The sequence below is a fragment of the Callorhinchus milii genome, unplaced genomic scaffold, assembly GCF_018977255.1.
Source record: "Callorhinchus milii isolate IMCB2004 unplaced genomic scaffold, IMCB_Cmil_1.0 Scaffold14, whole genome shotgun sequence".
Lineage (NCBI taxonomy): Eukaryota > Metazoa > Chordata > Chondrichthyes > Chimaeriformes > Callorhinchidae > Callorhinchus > Callorhinchus milii.
Genome location: NW_024704755.1, coordinates 7,923,695 through 7,936,245, shown reverse-complemented (window position 1 = coordinate 7,936,245; position 12,551 = coordinate 7,923,695). Strand labels below are relative to the sequence as shown.

The 12,551-nt window shown below is 41.2% G+C and overlaps 1 protein-coding gene across 1 annotated transcript; it reads left to right on the top strand.

Annotated features, from left to right (window-relative positions):
* The first annotated feature begins 1,805 nt into the window (after window positions 1-1,805).
* On the top strand, window positions 1,806-10,073 carry LOC121850131 (ninjurin-1-like). Its single transcript, XM_042340230.1, has 4 exons — window positions 1,806-1,922; window positions 3,828-3,983; window positions 4,754-4,854; window positions 9,884-10,073. Exons 1-4 carry the CDS (start codon window positions 1,806-1,808, stop codon window positions 10,029-10,031), a joined length of 522 nt encoding a protein of 173 aa, XP_042196164.1. The 3' UTR covers window positions 10,032-10,073.
* The last annotated feature ends 2,478 nt before the right edge of the window (window positions 10,074-12,551 follow it).

Here is a 12,551-nt window from a genome sequence, read left to right as displayed (position 1 = left end):
CATGTTGTAATATATCAGCCAATCACTTGATTCATTGTGTTAGTGTCAATGGAGAGTTATCTGTTACTGTTTGAGCCCAGACAGTGATTTCTTACAAACAGAGGTAGTGCATTGAACAACAGCAGAAAATATGATCAAATAGTAATAACAGATTCTCTCTGCCTGGAGAATTCAGACCAGCCAGCCAAATGAAAGAGTTGAACTGTGGGCTCATCCTTTAGATTGACTGCCTATTCCCAATTCCCTGGTGTTGCACAACCAGATCTCCACTGCTACTTAATGAAATGTTTTCAGAACACTCTCCAGTATTCAACATCCCAGAATAAATGAATCATGGTTTCTGCCGCATCGTTGTGAAATGAACAGTTAGCATCGATATCTCATTGGAGATTAGCATGGCACTTCGTAACTGGATTAAACCCTTCGCAAGATCTTGGAGGAGGAAATGTCATACACGACTGCAGTAACCAATGGCCCAGAATTTATACCATTTGCTTATCAATTAAATTATGTTAATAGTTAGTTTGGATAATAGATTTGAATTGTTCATTAAGAAGCAACTAGAAAATTTGGGTTATTGTGTAAATTTGCTCAACAGTGAAAAAGCAAAACGGATAAACTTCAACACATTGACATAGTTGTAAAACTAACTACTTTATGTGTTGGCTTACATACAACCTTTACGGATTGTGTTAGCAATATGCAAAATAATACAGGTACCCTTAATGCTGTAATTTGTGAACAATTCCATTATCTGTATTTTTTTTTAACCCAATCTGCAAATTTTGCACATGCATTGTTTAACCAACCCACAAATTAGGCCTTACTTTAAACTGAATTATCAAAACCAGATATTGTCAAAATCATACTTTGTCCTCTTGAAACTGACTGACAGCATCTTATAAATCTGATTTGACTTGGTCTGGACTAGCACCTTCAGATCTTAGCAGATCATTATGCCAACTCCTGATTAGACTGAATATGACCCCTGAATATGCACTGTTGAGTGCGTGTCAACAGTCTATGGAAATATAGTGCTGAAAGTTTGCTCATATGTAAAAAAAAGAGCACGTTGGCAAAAACACTGCTCAATCATGAATTATAAGGCTTCCTGGTTCATGGAATAAATGAGGGGATGCCCACTGCATATAACTATGTTCTGAACTATTCTCCTGATAGGAGCTATCTTCCTGGGGAAAAAAAGGTGTTTGGCAAAACTTTTATTTTTNAAATAGAGAGAAGAGCCAAAACAGTCATGTGCTACCTTTTGTTCTGATCCCATCACACACAAGTCACAGAATAATGCAGTTCGATGCGATTCAAACTGTCATGTGTTTGTGAAAACAATCAAAGATAAACTATGAAGACTGTATCCTTTTAAGTCAAATTAAGTATTTTCTGCAGTATTCATTGTCTGATAATGATATAAATAACAACTAAAACATGTTCAGGGTAAAGCAACGAGCACACACACATAAAAAAAACGTAGGAGGCGGCTGAAAGCTTTGAACAATTCCCATTAGTCAGCAAGTCCGGTGCATTCATCCAATGTTATTGTAAAAGGAAAACTCCACAATGTGCTCCATAAACAGACAGTACCAGAATTTCACACTCTCACATCTTGCCTTTGCTGCCACCAATAACATGAACGGTAAGCGTGGATTAACTTTCGTGAAATCAAAATGAAAAATAAGCCACATGGATCTCAGTACAATTTCAGAGGTGCTTGAAAATCAGGCCTTTCAGCTGTAACAGCTCATCCTGCCTTATAATTCTCTGATAGGAATTTTATTCACAAGAACGGAATGAACACCCTAATTCAGAGGATCATGACTCAGAGTTCACCTTATGATGACAGTGATGTATCTACTGATGAGGAGCCGCTCTTACAGCAAAGCTCCAATGAAGAAAGCAGGATGCATGTGAGTACGCAAGATTGCAGTGAATTTCAATCAAGTCTTCCAAATAATCCTGTAGAACACGGGATAATTTTGATGCGATTATGTAGGAAAACAAAACTCTGCACTCAAAGACCAGCCTCTGTGACTGATAATATTCAGTAGCTCCTGAAAAAAATTATAGTAGTTACTGAAAATGGCGTTAAGAGTCCAAAATATTTATTCAGAAAGTATATATGTATAAGTCTATTTTTACAGATGGTATTAACTTTAATAACCTTAATACACCTTCCATAACAAATCAACCCTGTGCTTAATATGAGTTGATAAAGAACAAGTGGTTTTTGCATGTAGTAATTATGTCCTCCAGTATTTATTGTTCCCACTGTACAGAGATCCCTTCTGAAATGCATTCTTCTGTCTATAACTGTCTAAATGCAGCACCAGACATCAGACCATGTTACAAAGTATATAAAAAAAAACACTTAAAAGCTTCTCTGTGCCTCCCGCTTTCTCCTTGCAGTTACTGCTGATCTTATGTTGTTGAAACATTAATAGTATATTATGCTTACTGGTGGACACCATAGAGTTTGATTTGGTTTTGCTTTATTGCCTCTTACAGAGCAAGATAAGACATAGGCTACTTTCAGAGACTCGCCTGAGTTGAAGACCTAATTTCACGAGTCCTAAAACAACATTAAGCCAATTTTTCTTTAGTCGCTGTCTCGAACAATCCTAAACTTTTCAATAAAGTCGGTGAGTGAGAAAGGTCAGCCCGGTCTTCAGCGACATACGTAGGAATGGCCAATGGTGAACACTTGGTGTAGACTGAGATCGCAGGAGTCGTTGATTGTCGAGAAAATAGAAATTAATCTCATAGCATGTCTTAACAGCAGACTTTTGCTCAGACATGCTTCTTGATTTATTTCTGGCTAAGAAGCCATAACATTTTATTGTTGAGAAAACAGGATTTTGGAAAATATAATGTCTATTATTTATATAGATTGTACAGCAGGGAAACAGGCCATTCGCTCAACCAATCTGTGCCGGTGTGCATACTGCACATAAGTCTCCACCCACTGCTTATTCCCTACCATACCTATCTACTCTATATAATATTATGCATAATATATTTCTGTAATAGTATAACAGGCCATGAGAAAGTCATTCTTTATCCACTTTGGCAGGAAAGTTTTTTCCAGTACGGAAACCTTCAGTGAATGATTCAGTGAATCTTTACAGAAGGAAACCCATTGAGGAGATTAATATTCAGGACAGGGTAAACATCTCCCGAACTCTTAGTAAAGTGAACAATAAAATGTTCCATTGATTTCAGAGAAAACCGTTCACTAATCTCCTGGACGTCCGCGATAAAACATTGAGCAGTTTATATAAAGTTTCAAAGCCCTATACAGACTTTTGCACCTAATGAAGAAGGCTTAGGATAGGTCATTTAAAACTGAATTTGAAAATGAATGTTATTATAGATGATGGGAAGGTTCCTCCATATCAGCAGGGGGAAAAAATCTTGTTGTTGTACGAGCAAGAGACTGGGAAAAGGATGATATTAATCTGAACATTTCATTTCATTTCATTACATTTTGTGGAGAAATTTCTAAATTGTATGTGATACCTGCATGGATTTTAATGTCAAGCACCATGTGAGACTTCTGGCACCCACTCCCTCTCTTTTCTACCATAATAGGACAATCTCACCAAATTCAAAATGAGTTTATCATCATTAAGAATAGCAGGTAATCTCTTAATAGTTCAGCATTAGATTACCAAAGAGCCTCAGGATGTGTGACAGCTGAATGCTGAATGATGTTTGATAATCCAATGTGTTCTACTTTTCATTTAAAATCTCCTTTGACAAATGTCATTCTGCCAATTCAGGGTGATAACATTAGAGTCTATTTTCCTTTTTAGGTAATAAGGAATATTAACACATATGCCAGGACTAAGACTATTGCTCAAGGCTTTCTAGATATGGCCCTATTTACTGCAAATGCCTCGCAGATGAAGCATCTCCTACAAGAAGGCCCGAGCACACAGTTTTACTACTTCCTATTCGTCTACTGGTATGTATGTGAATTATCTTCATTGCACATTACAATTAAAATAGTTTCAGAAATAAGTGGACAACATTGTTTCTATCCAGTAATCAAAGTCTAGGCAGTCTCCTATTAAAATAGCTTCTATCTAATCACTGCCACCCTACAACCCAATCACCTGCCACCAATGGCTATTCGGGAAAGCTATTCGGCTATTTCCTGATTGTCCCTGTGAAAATGGCTCCCAATTATTTTTTAAATACATAGGCAGCGGGTGACTAGGGCTAGAGGGGGCTCAGACCATCTAAATCTACCTCCAGAATGAGTTGTAGGAGACTGAAAGCTGCTGTCAGCACCAGCCACACCATCGCTAGGTCCCCAGGATTGGACGGACATTACGGTGTACTGATTGTGTACATCTCTGGTGTCAAAACCATGAACTCCACAATCACGAAAGACATTTGTATGTTAAATGATTTGATTCGCTAGTGTAAAATCCCCATAAAACAAGCAGTTAATGTGTATTCTTCATGTAGTCACGTACTAGCTTCACAAAACGTCAGCCAGTTTCCTCTTCAACTGCTCCATTGTAAGACATGTTTTGGTACAAAATGTCACTTTACAACAAAGTAATGACTATTAAATTAGATTATTCAAGACTATCAAACAAAACCATGATAAACTGCTTCATATTTTTTCCGTATATAAGCTAGGTCGAGAATACAGAAGAGTTGTACACCCTCAGATATGGTTGCAGTTTTTGTACAAGTTAATGCTTGTTCTTCTCCACTTTCTTTGCAGTGCATCTCTGTCATACTTCAGCTGATTGTTGCAGGCCTGTTAATTTATAAAGGATCAAAGAACATAGAATGTGATGATCCAGAGCGCAGGCTCAGTGACAGGTACATTAGCTCTTGCCATATCTATGCTGGTTGTTCAGGTGTCTTTCACTTGGTAGGCCATACATAAAAGTTTAGCTTGAAATAGACAAGGATTTCAAATGTAATGGGTCTGTCAGTTGCACAGCTGACGGGGAATGGATTTTTGACTGATAGTCTCAGACATGTTGCTCACAGTTCCATGAGATGAAAGTCTAAAGGTTGCAGAAGCAACAAGGGATGATGCAAACCTAACTGCTTGGCGCTACCAGACTTTCAGGCATCCCGAGCAGTGTGTTGCTGTACATCTTATTTTCAATGCCATAGCTTCCATCTTAAATCGAAACATCTCTTTGCAACGTTTAGGTTCAATACACTGTTTAGATACAAACTTTTCATTGATCCGATATAACCCTTTCAATCAGAAATAACATGTTGAATATAATGATATTCACTGATCACAAAATAGATTCTTCTCTCTGCTTTTCTGCTCCAGTCTGAATTGTTTACTGCATTGGATTACTTAGAGTTACTAGACATGAAGGCCACCCTGTAAAACCCTATTGAATATTAAGAATAGTTTAAACTTGTGACCAGATCTTTTAACCCAGGGGGAGTTTAATCGCGTATATCTAATCACAAGCATTAAATATGCATTCTCGCTAATTGTTCTACATTCACGGCCTCGCTCCCTCCTACCTCTCTGACCTACTAACCCCCTACTTACCTGCCCGTACCCTCTGTTCCTCTGGCTCCGGTCTGCTCCACATCCTCCGCCCTAACCGCCCTACCATCGGTGGTCGGGCCTTCAGCCTCTCAGCCTCTACGCTCTGGAACTCCATCCCCCGGTGCCTTTGCCGCTTCCTCCCTTTCCTCCTTCAAGGCCGGTCTCAAGACCTTTCTCTTCGACCGTGCCTTCAGCTCCCCTCTCGACTCTCTACCCCCTCCTCGCTCCCTCCCTTCCCTCCCGTCACCCTGACCATTTCCCCCCTGCTCGGGTCCCGACTCAACTGGGACGTCCTCCCTACGTGAAAGGCGCTCTATAAATGAAATCTTGTTGTTGTTGTATATTGTGTGTTAATTTTTAACAACAACAAAATTGCATTTGTACAGTGCCTTTCAAGTCGGGATGACATCCCAAGGTGCTGGACAGATAGAGTTACAGACCCAAGCTGGGGGTCGGGGTGGAGGAGGGTGGAGGGAAGGTGGGGAAGCAGGGAGATCGAAAGCACAGTCGAAGAGGAGGGTCTTGAGATGGGTCTTGAAGGTAGCAAGGGAGGGGATGAGGCAGAGGGATCGCGGGATGGAGTTCCAGAGTGTGGGGGCAGAGTGGCTGAAGGCCCGCCCACCAATAGTGGGGCGAGCAAGGCGGGAGACGTGAAGCAGGCTGAGAGGAGGGAGGAAGCAGGATGGTAGGGGGTAAACTTACAATAAATCGTAACTTTGGTTCTAATGATAGAACTCTTATTGTTTTTCATGGATGGCGGAATACAACTTGGCATTGGCAATAAGGTCATAGGCTCTCCCAGAAGAACTGTCGATTTGATACTCATTGAACTGTAGTAAGATTGTAAATTAATTGTTGACTCAGTGTGAAATGTGGTGTATGATTTACAGAGGGTGCATGTCTGAGTCAGGCATGTAAACGGCATGGAATGATTGTCCAAATTGTTAAAGGAACTATATGGGAATACAATGAGGCTATGAGAAATATAATAATAATAATCTTTGCATTTGACATAGCGCCTTATCAAGTCAAAGAGCTTCACAGTATATACTATAAAGTGTAGTAACTGTGTATTTTGTGGGGGAAACGCAGCAGTCGATTGCACTAATATTAGGGAAAAAAATAGAAAAAANGAGTTGCACACAGCTTTGAATAGACTTTAGCACCAGAAAGAAGGGCTGTCTGGGTTTGCTGATGAGCGGCTACTTGACACTAGTAAAACAAACCATTATGTGAGATCACTGAATGACTACCTGAACCAGGGTGTTGAGTTTAGGGAGATAAGGGACTTTGTCTTGACTTAAAAGAGAAATGTTGTAAACAACAAGTCGCCAACTTGTTATTTACAAAATTCTTCAAGTAGGAAGAAATGTGTGTGACTGTGGCTGCCAGAGTTAAGGAAGAGAGACTGTAAACTGCAGAAGGCAGACAGAATCTATCTAGATCAGGAAGATCTCTTGCATTGGACAATAAAGAGCATTTCTGAACTTAAAAGAGGTTCTGAATGGGACCAAGGACAGAGATAATTTGCTTTCCTGGAGGTAACCTGGTTTTGTTATTCCTGGAATACAAGACCAGTAAAGCTGTAATAATAATAATAATCCTTGCATTTGACATAGAGCCTTATCACATCTTCGTGACATCTCAAAGCCCTTCACAGAATATACTATAAAGTGAATTGACTATTTTGTGGGCAAAACGCAGCAGCCAATTGCACACAGCAGTGAACCACAAAGAGTCATGGATTGAGTGACCAAATTATTACTATTTCTTTTCTTCTATTTCAAATTGTCAAATATGTTTTGAAGGGACATATTTGACAATTTGAAAATGGGATTATATAAAGAAGTATTTTCAGGTAACTCCACAATCTGATACAGGAATTGTACAGGAATTTTTCACAAGTATCATTGGAACAATTCAGTTTTACTTTAAGTCAGAATTACTGAATAAAGCTTTGAAGAGAGAAAACACAGCCCAAGTCTCTGAAAGTCTGAATTAGCTGAATTAAAACTCAATAAAATTCAAATTCCCCAAAACTAGAACTAACTGTGTATTACAAGGTGGCAATTTAGCTCTACGTCATTTGGTAGGTATGGCTACGGTCATTCACTAAAACATAAATCTGCTGAATACCAAGAGATGTCCAGATGCATACATTACTCAAATGCTTACATGTTTCATGAAAACTGGCTTGGTTCCAGTTCAGGTGCTGCTCAAATTCTATGGTATTTAATGTATATATACTGTAATGTGTTATAGTTCAATGTGAATGCTTGTTGGATTCAGAGTGCAAAAAACCATTCGTGGCTGGCATCAGTGATCAAGCTATATGTTCACAGGCAGACTGCTTACAATCTGATATTTTACTGCTCTCCTTGCATGTCCGCAGTTATTTCATGGCAATTAGGCTGCTTTTTTGTAAGGGATATTTTACGAATATGTTATGGTTGTAAAATTTGAAAGGCTGTTCAAGTGTTTCTAAAAGTGATACCAGCCATTCCACATCTACAATCAATTGGCGGCTGCTGAAGCTTGGCGCCTCCAACTGATGGAACCATCGCTCAATGGGTAGAGATATGTGTCTGAATTGTGAACACTCATGTGTCTCTGGTCAGCTTTTCGTCGGCTAACCAAAAGAAAAATCAATTGGCGGAATGACATTTACACCTCAGCAAGTTCCATTCAAATAAAGTTGAAATAACTACACCAGTCTTTATGCTTTGAGTCCTGTTAACACACAAGTCCTGTTCTTTGCAAAATGTCAATAAAGCTTCCTGAAAACAAAGTAATTGTTTTACCACAGTAGTATTTTACTGAGATGTTAAGATAGCTGTCTACCTCCTTACCATCTTTTGCCTGTATAATGAGTTGCAGGCATATTTTTAACCGTGGTCTCAGGATAAAGTTTCTGTTGCAACCTAGGGCGCCAGTAAAACAATTACTGTGTTAATGGACCTTGGAATAAGAAATCTTCCGTGTGCCTATTCTAGATATCTATGGAATTGTGTTTGAGATTACATTATTTATTAAGTGTAGCTTAGCTATTAGAGGTTCTGCCGATTTAAATTAGATACATCAGATGATGGACCTAATTTAATATTTTTAGTAATGCTTCTAAACTGCCTTTGTGCCTTGGTGCATGACACAAACAGAACACCAATTATTTAGTAATGGCATTTTTTTTTATTTTTGTTGTACTGCTGTGGTTTTGTTACCAACTGCTTTGGAGGCATGAAGGCAATTAGATTACACCGATTGGAGTTGAAAAAGCAGTGGTTTGCAATGGGATTTGCTAATAGCGACTCTATCAGCAAGTCTAAACACAAACTGACCTTTTAGACATAATTGGGACTGATTAAATAGCATTACAGGTAATATAGGCTAATGAAGATTATACTTCCAATATTTGTGGTGAGCTATTGCAAGTCTCTTTTCGACTTTGGGCACCCAGTATCCACATCAAACATTGACCAAATTCTGAGTGGAATGTTCTATTGGGCAGAGTAAATGGATGAAACACATCCAGCAGTGTCCCTGAACCCTAGCCTCAAAATAGAAGCTTCTATTGCAGTTGTGTTAAAATTTCACTTCCTGACATGATGTATCCTGTGGTCTGTCCGAGTGCTGCTAATTTAGTGCAATGTGTACCAAACTGTGGGCAAAATATGGCCTCCAGGAGCTGTAAGTCTGGCTCTCAGTTGGGAGCACTCTTGCCTCTGTGTCAGAAGGTCGTGGGTTCAAGCCCCATATGGGGGCTTTGGCTTCACAGTGTGCACTGTTGGGGAGTGCTGCATTATCAAAAGTGCTATCCTTTAGATGAACCATTAAACGTAGCTCCTGTCTGCCTGTTCAGGTGGATGTTGAAGATTCCACTTGGCAGGAGTGACTTGAATTCCTTGCAGGGGCATTGACTATCCTTTGCCAGAGCTGACCAGCAATGGGGTCCCCGTGATGTGGCCATCAACACTAATCTCAATTAAAATATTAAAATACCATCGATCCACGACTGTTTGTGGGACACTGCTGTGTGCAATTGGCTGCCGCGTTTTGCCAACAAAATTTACAGTCAATTCATAATATATTCTGTGAAGCTCTTTTGAGACATCTCGTGATAAGGTGCAATTATTATCATCGTCACCAATTAAAGGGCAAATACGCCACATTAGTAGAATCATTATCGATTGACCTGTCCAAGGACCTGCCTAATCAACACCAATAATCAATAACGTGGATTCCAGGATGCCTTCCAGTAACTCTTACTGAAATGAAGCTATGCCCTCCAAATCCATGATGCTCAGTTCTTCGCTCTTTCTTCCCTTGCAGAGTGCACTTGCTGAATAACGTGGTAACCGGGTTAATCCTGGTGATCACTGCTGTCAATGTGTTCATCACCGCCTTCTGGTTCAGTCCTGCTCGCACCACCCCAGAGGACCAACACCTCATTCCAACCACAACCTGCTCTGACTGTTGATGTCAATGAAGACGACTCATTAGAGACGAGACTATACTACACCACCAGCCGCTCTGTAAATGAAATGCATGGTGAGTTCCATATAATAAAAAATACCTCTTTACCGCCCCCAAAAAATAGTTTTGAGCTTGGTTTGTTTGATCAAAGGCGCTATACAAATGTAATCCTGTTGTTGGTGTTGATCTGCAACGAGGAAGCGGGGGTTGAGGAGGGGGAATGCAAGATTCTTAAAGATGCCATTTGACTCAAAAGCTCTTGGAGTGCAAAGCTCTTGCTCAATAACGTTAATCATTAAAACCAAATCACTCTTAAAGGTCACAGTTAAGAGTGTTGATTTACTTACTGTCTTTCTGTCTGAAAACTGCCACTTGACCTAAATAATTCACAGCGTTTTTTTCACAAGAGGATTTGCTGTCAAACTACCCGTACCTTCCCAGATTCTTTAACATGTGGTGTAATAAGCACACTTTGGGGTTAAGGGGAATTGTGCATCGCATTGATTCAGATTGCTGCAGACAGACAGTTGGGTTTATTGCATATGTCAATCTTGGCGACCACTTGCTCAAATGATGTGTATTCAAAACGGGAATCTGTGTGCAGATCACTCACTGATTGTTGCCGACCTGGACCCAGTTTTTTTTTATTAAACCTAATTTTTTTTTCAAATAAATCTTCCAACACTCAAAACACTCCTGTCGTCCCTCTCCTTTGCGTTGGCTGCTTGGCTTCAATTAGGCGAAAGAAAGAACTCTTTCAAATCATTGCTGGAAAACTCCAGGGATTTTAGGGAGATTGTACTTTTCTATCCATCAAATGCATCCGAGCTTTCCGAGGGGGGGAGAGACAAGGAAAAAAAAAACAGCTCATATATAGGATTAGACGCGGAATCGTGTCGGTAACAGCTCACACACGTTCATTCTCGCGTCTTTGCATTGAAGTACTGGGTGTTTTGCCCATTCCTGCACAGACAGTCGCTTGCCATTGCGTTGCTTTAAGGAACGCCTGGTATAACATGGGCTGACAACCGTGTGGCTTGAGACCGTGTAGCAACAACGTGCGTAAAAGCAGCGTCTCAAGACAGGTCGGGGAACCGTGGATTAAAACGCAACGCGAAAGGCAAAGGGGCGAGTGACTCCCTCCCGACTGTGGCACACACTCACTCACAGTCTCCGCCAACTGAACCATCTCTCCATCTCCCCCTGTCATTGGGATTCCCTCTCTTGCGCTCTGTGTCTGTCTGTCTGTCAGTCTGTGTGTGTGTGTCTGTCTGTGTGTGTCTGTCTGTGTGTGTGTGTGTGTGTCTGTCTGTGTGTGTGTGTCTGTCTGTATGTGTGTCTGTGTGTGTGTCTGTCTCTGTGTGTGTCTGTCTATGTGTGTGTGTGTCTGTCTGTGTGTGTGTGTGTGTCTGTGTGTGTGTGTGTGTCTGTCTGTATGTGTGTCTGTGTGTGTGTCTGTCTCTGTGTGTGTCTGTCTATGTGTGTGTGTCTGTCTGTGTGTGTGTGTCTGTCTGTCTGTCTGTCTGTCTCTGTGTGTGTCTGTCTGTCTGTGTGTGAGTGTCTGTCTATGTGTGTGTGTGTGTCTGTCTGTGTGTGAGTGTCTGTCTGTGTGTGAGTGTCTGTCTGTCTGTGTGTGTGAATGTGGGATCCGAGGAAAGAAAGAGCGAACTTAAAAGTTCCCGACGCTTCGAAACAAGCGGCTGCTCAGCACTTTGGGCGCATTTTACGGCCGTGATGGGATGCGCAGCGTAAACTGTGGGGGTTGTTGGCGGTGGTGTTGGGGGAGATCAGAGCCGAAAGCCTTGTCAGGGACACAGAGCGCAATATGAACACAACGCTCCGCTTTTCCTGATCTATCATCGTCTGCGCGGTACTGCGAGGCGGTGCGGAACATCGCTGTGGGATCACAGCCGCATCGCTTCACCAGTCATCAGTAAAATGCTTCTTTACCCAAACACGAACCACACTGGAGCTGTGTCTGAGTGAAGAGGGAATGGATATCATTGAATTCAATAAATAAATTCCCCAGTGCTGTGGTGGGAGGGGGGGGGGGGGTGTTGTTGTTGTTGTTGTTGTTGTTGCAAGTACAGTATTTGGAATTTGGGGGGGAAATGGCTTTTTGCAATAGGATTGTAATCATCCAGTTTTCTCATTGCAAAGCAACACGTCGTCAAACTCCAGTGTGGTGTGTGTGTGTGTACAAGTGACCAAGAGAGGCGACTAACTCCTCACACACACACTCACACACACATACAGAGAGAGAGAGACACAGAGACAGACACACACACAGAGACTGTTCTCTGGGAATGAAGTGAGAACCTCTTAATTCCGGGGCTGTGCGCTTTATCTCCAAACAGAAGCCCCGGGTCTGCCCCCCTGGCCTTCGCTTAAACGTGGCATCGGAGTCAGAAAACCTGAGTGAAATCCATTGCCTTTAATCCTCGCAGCTCAATTCATTTCAGATTTGGAGGCAGAGAGTCGAGGGGGACAGAGAGCGGTCCCTTGTTGTGTGCCCGTCTTGTGC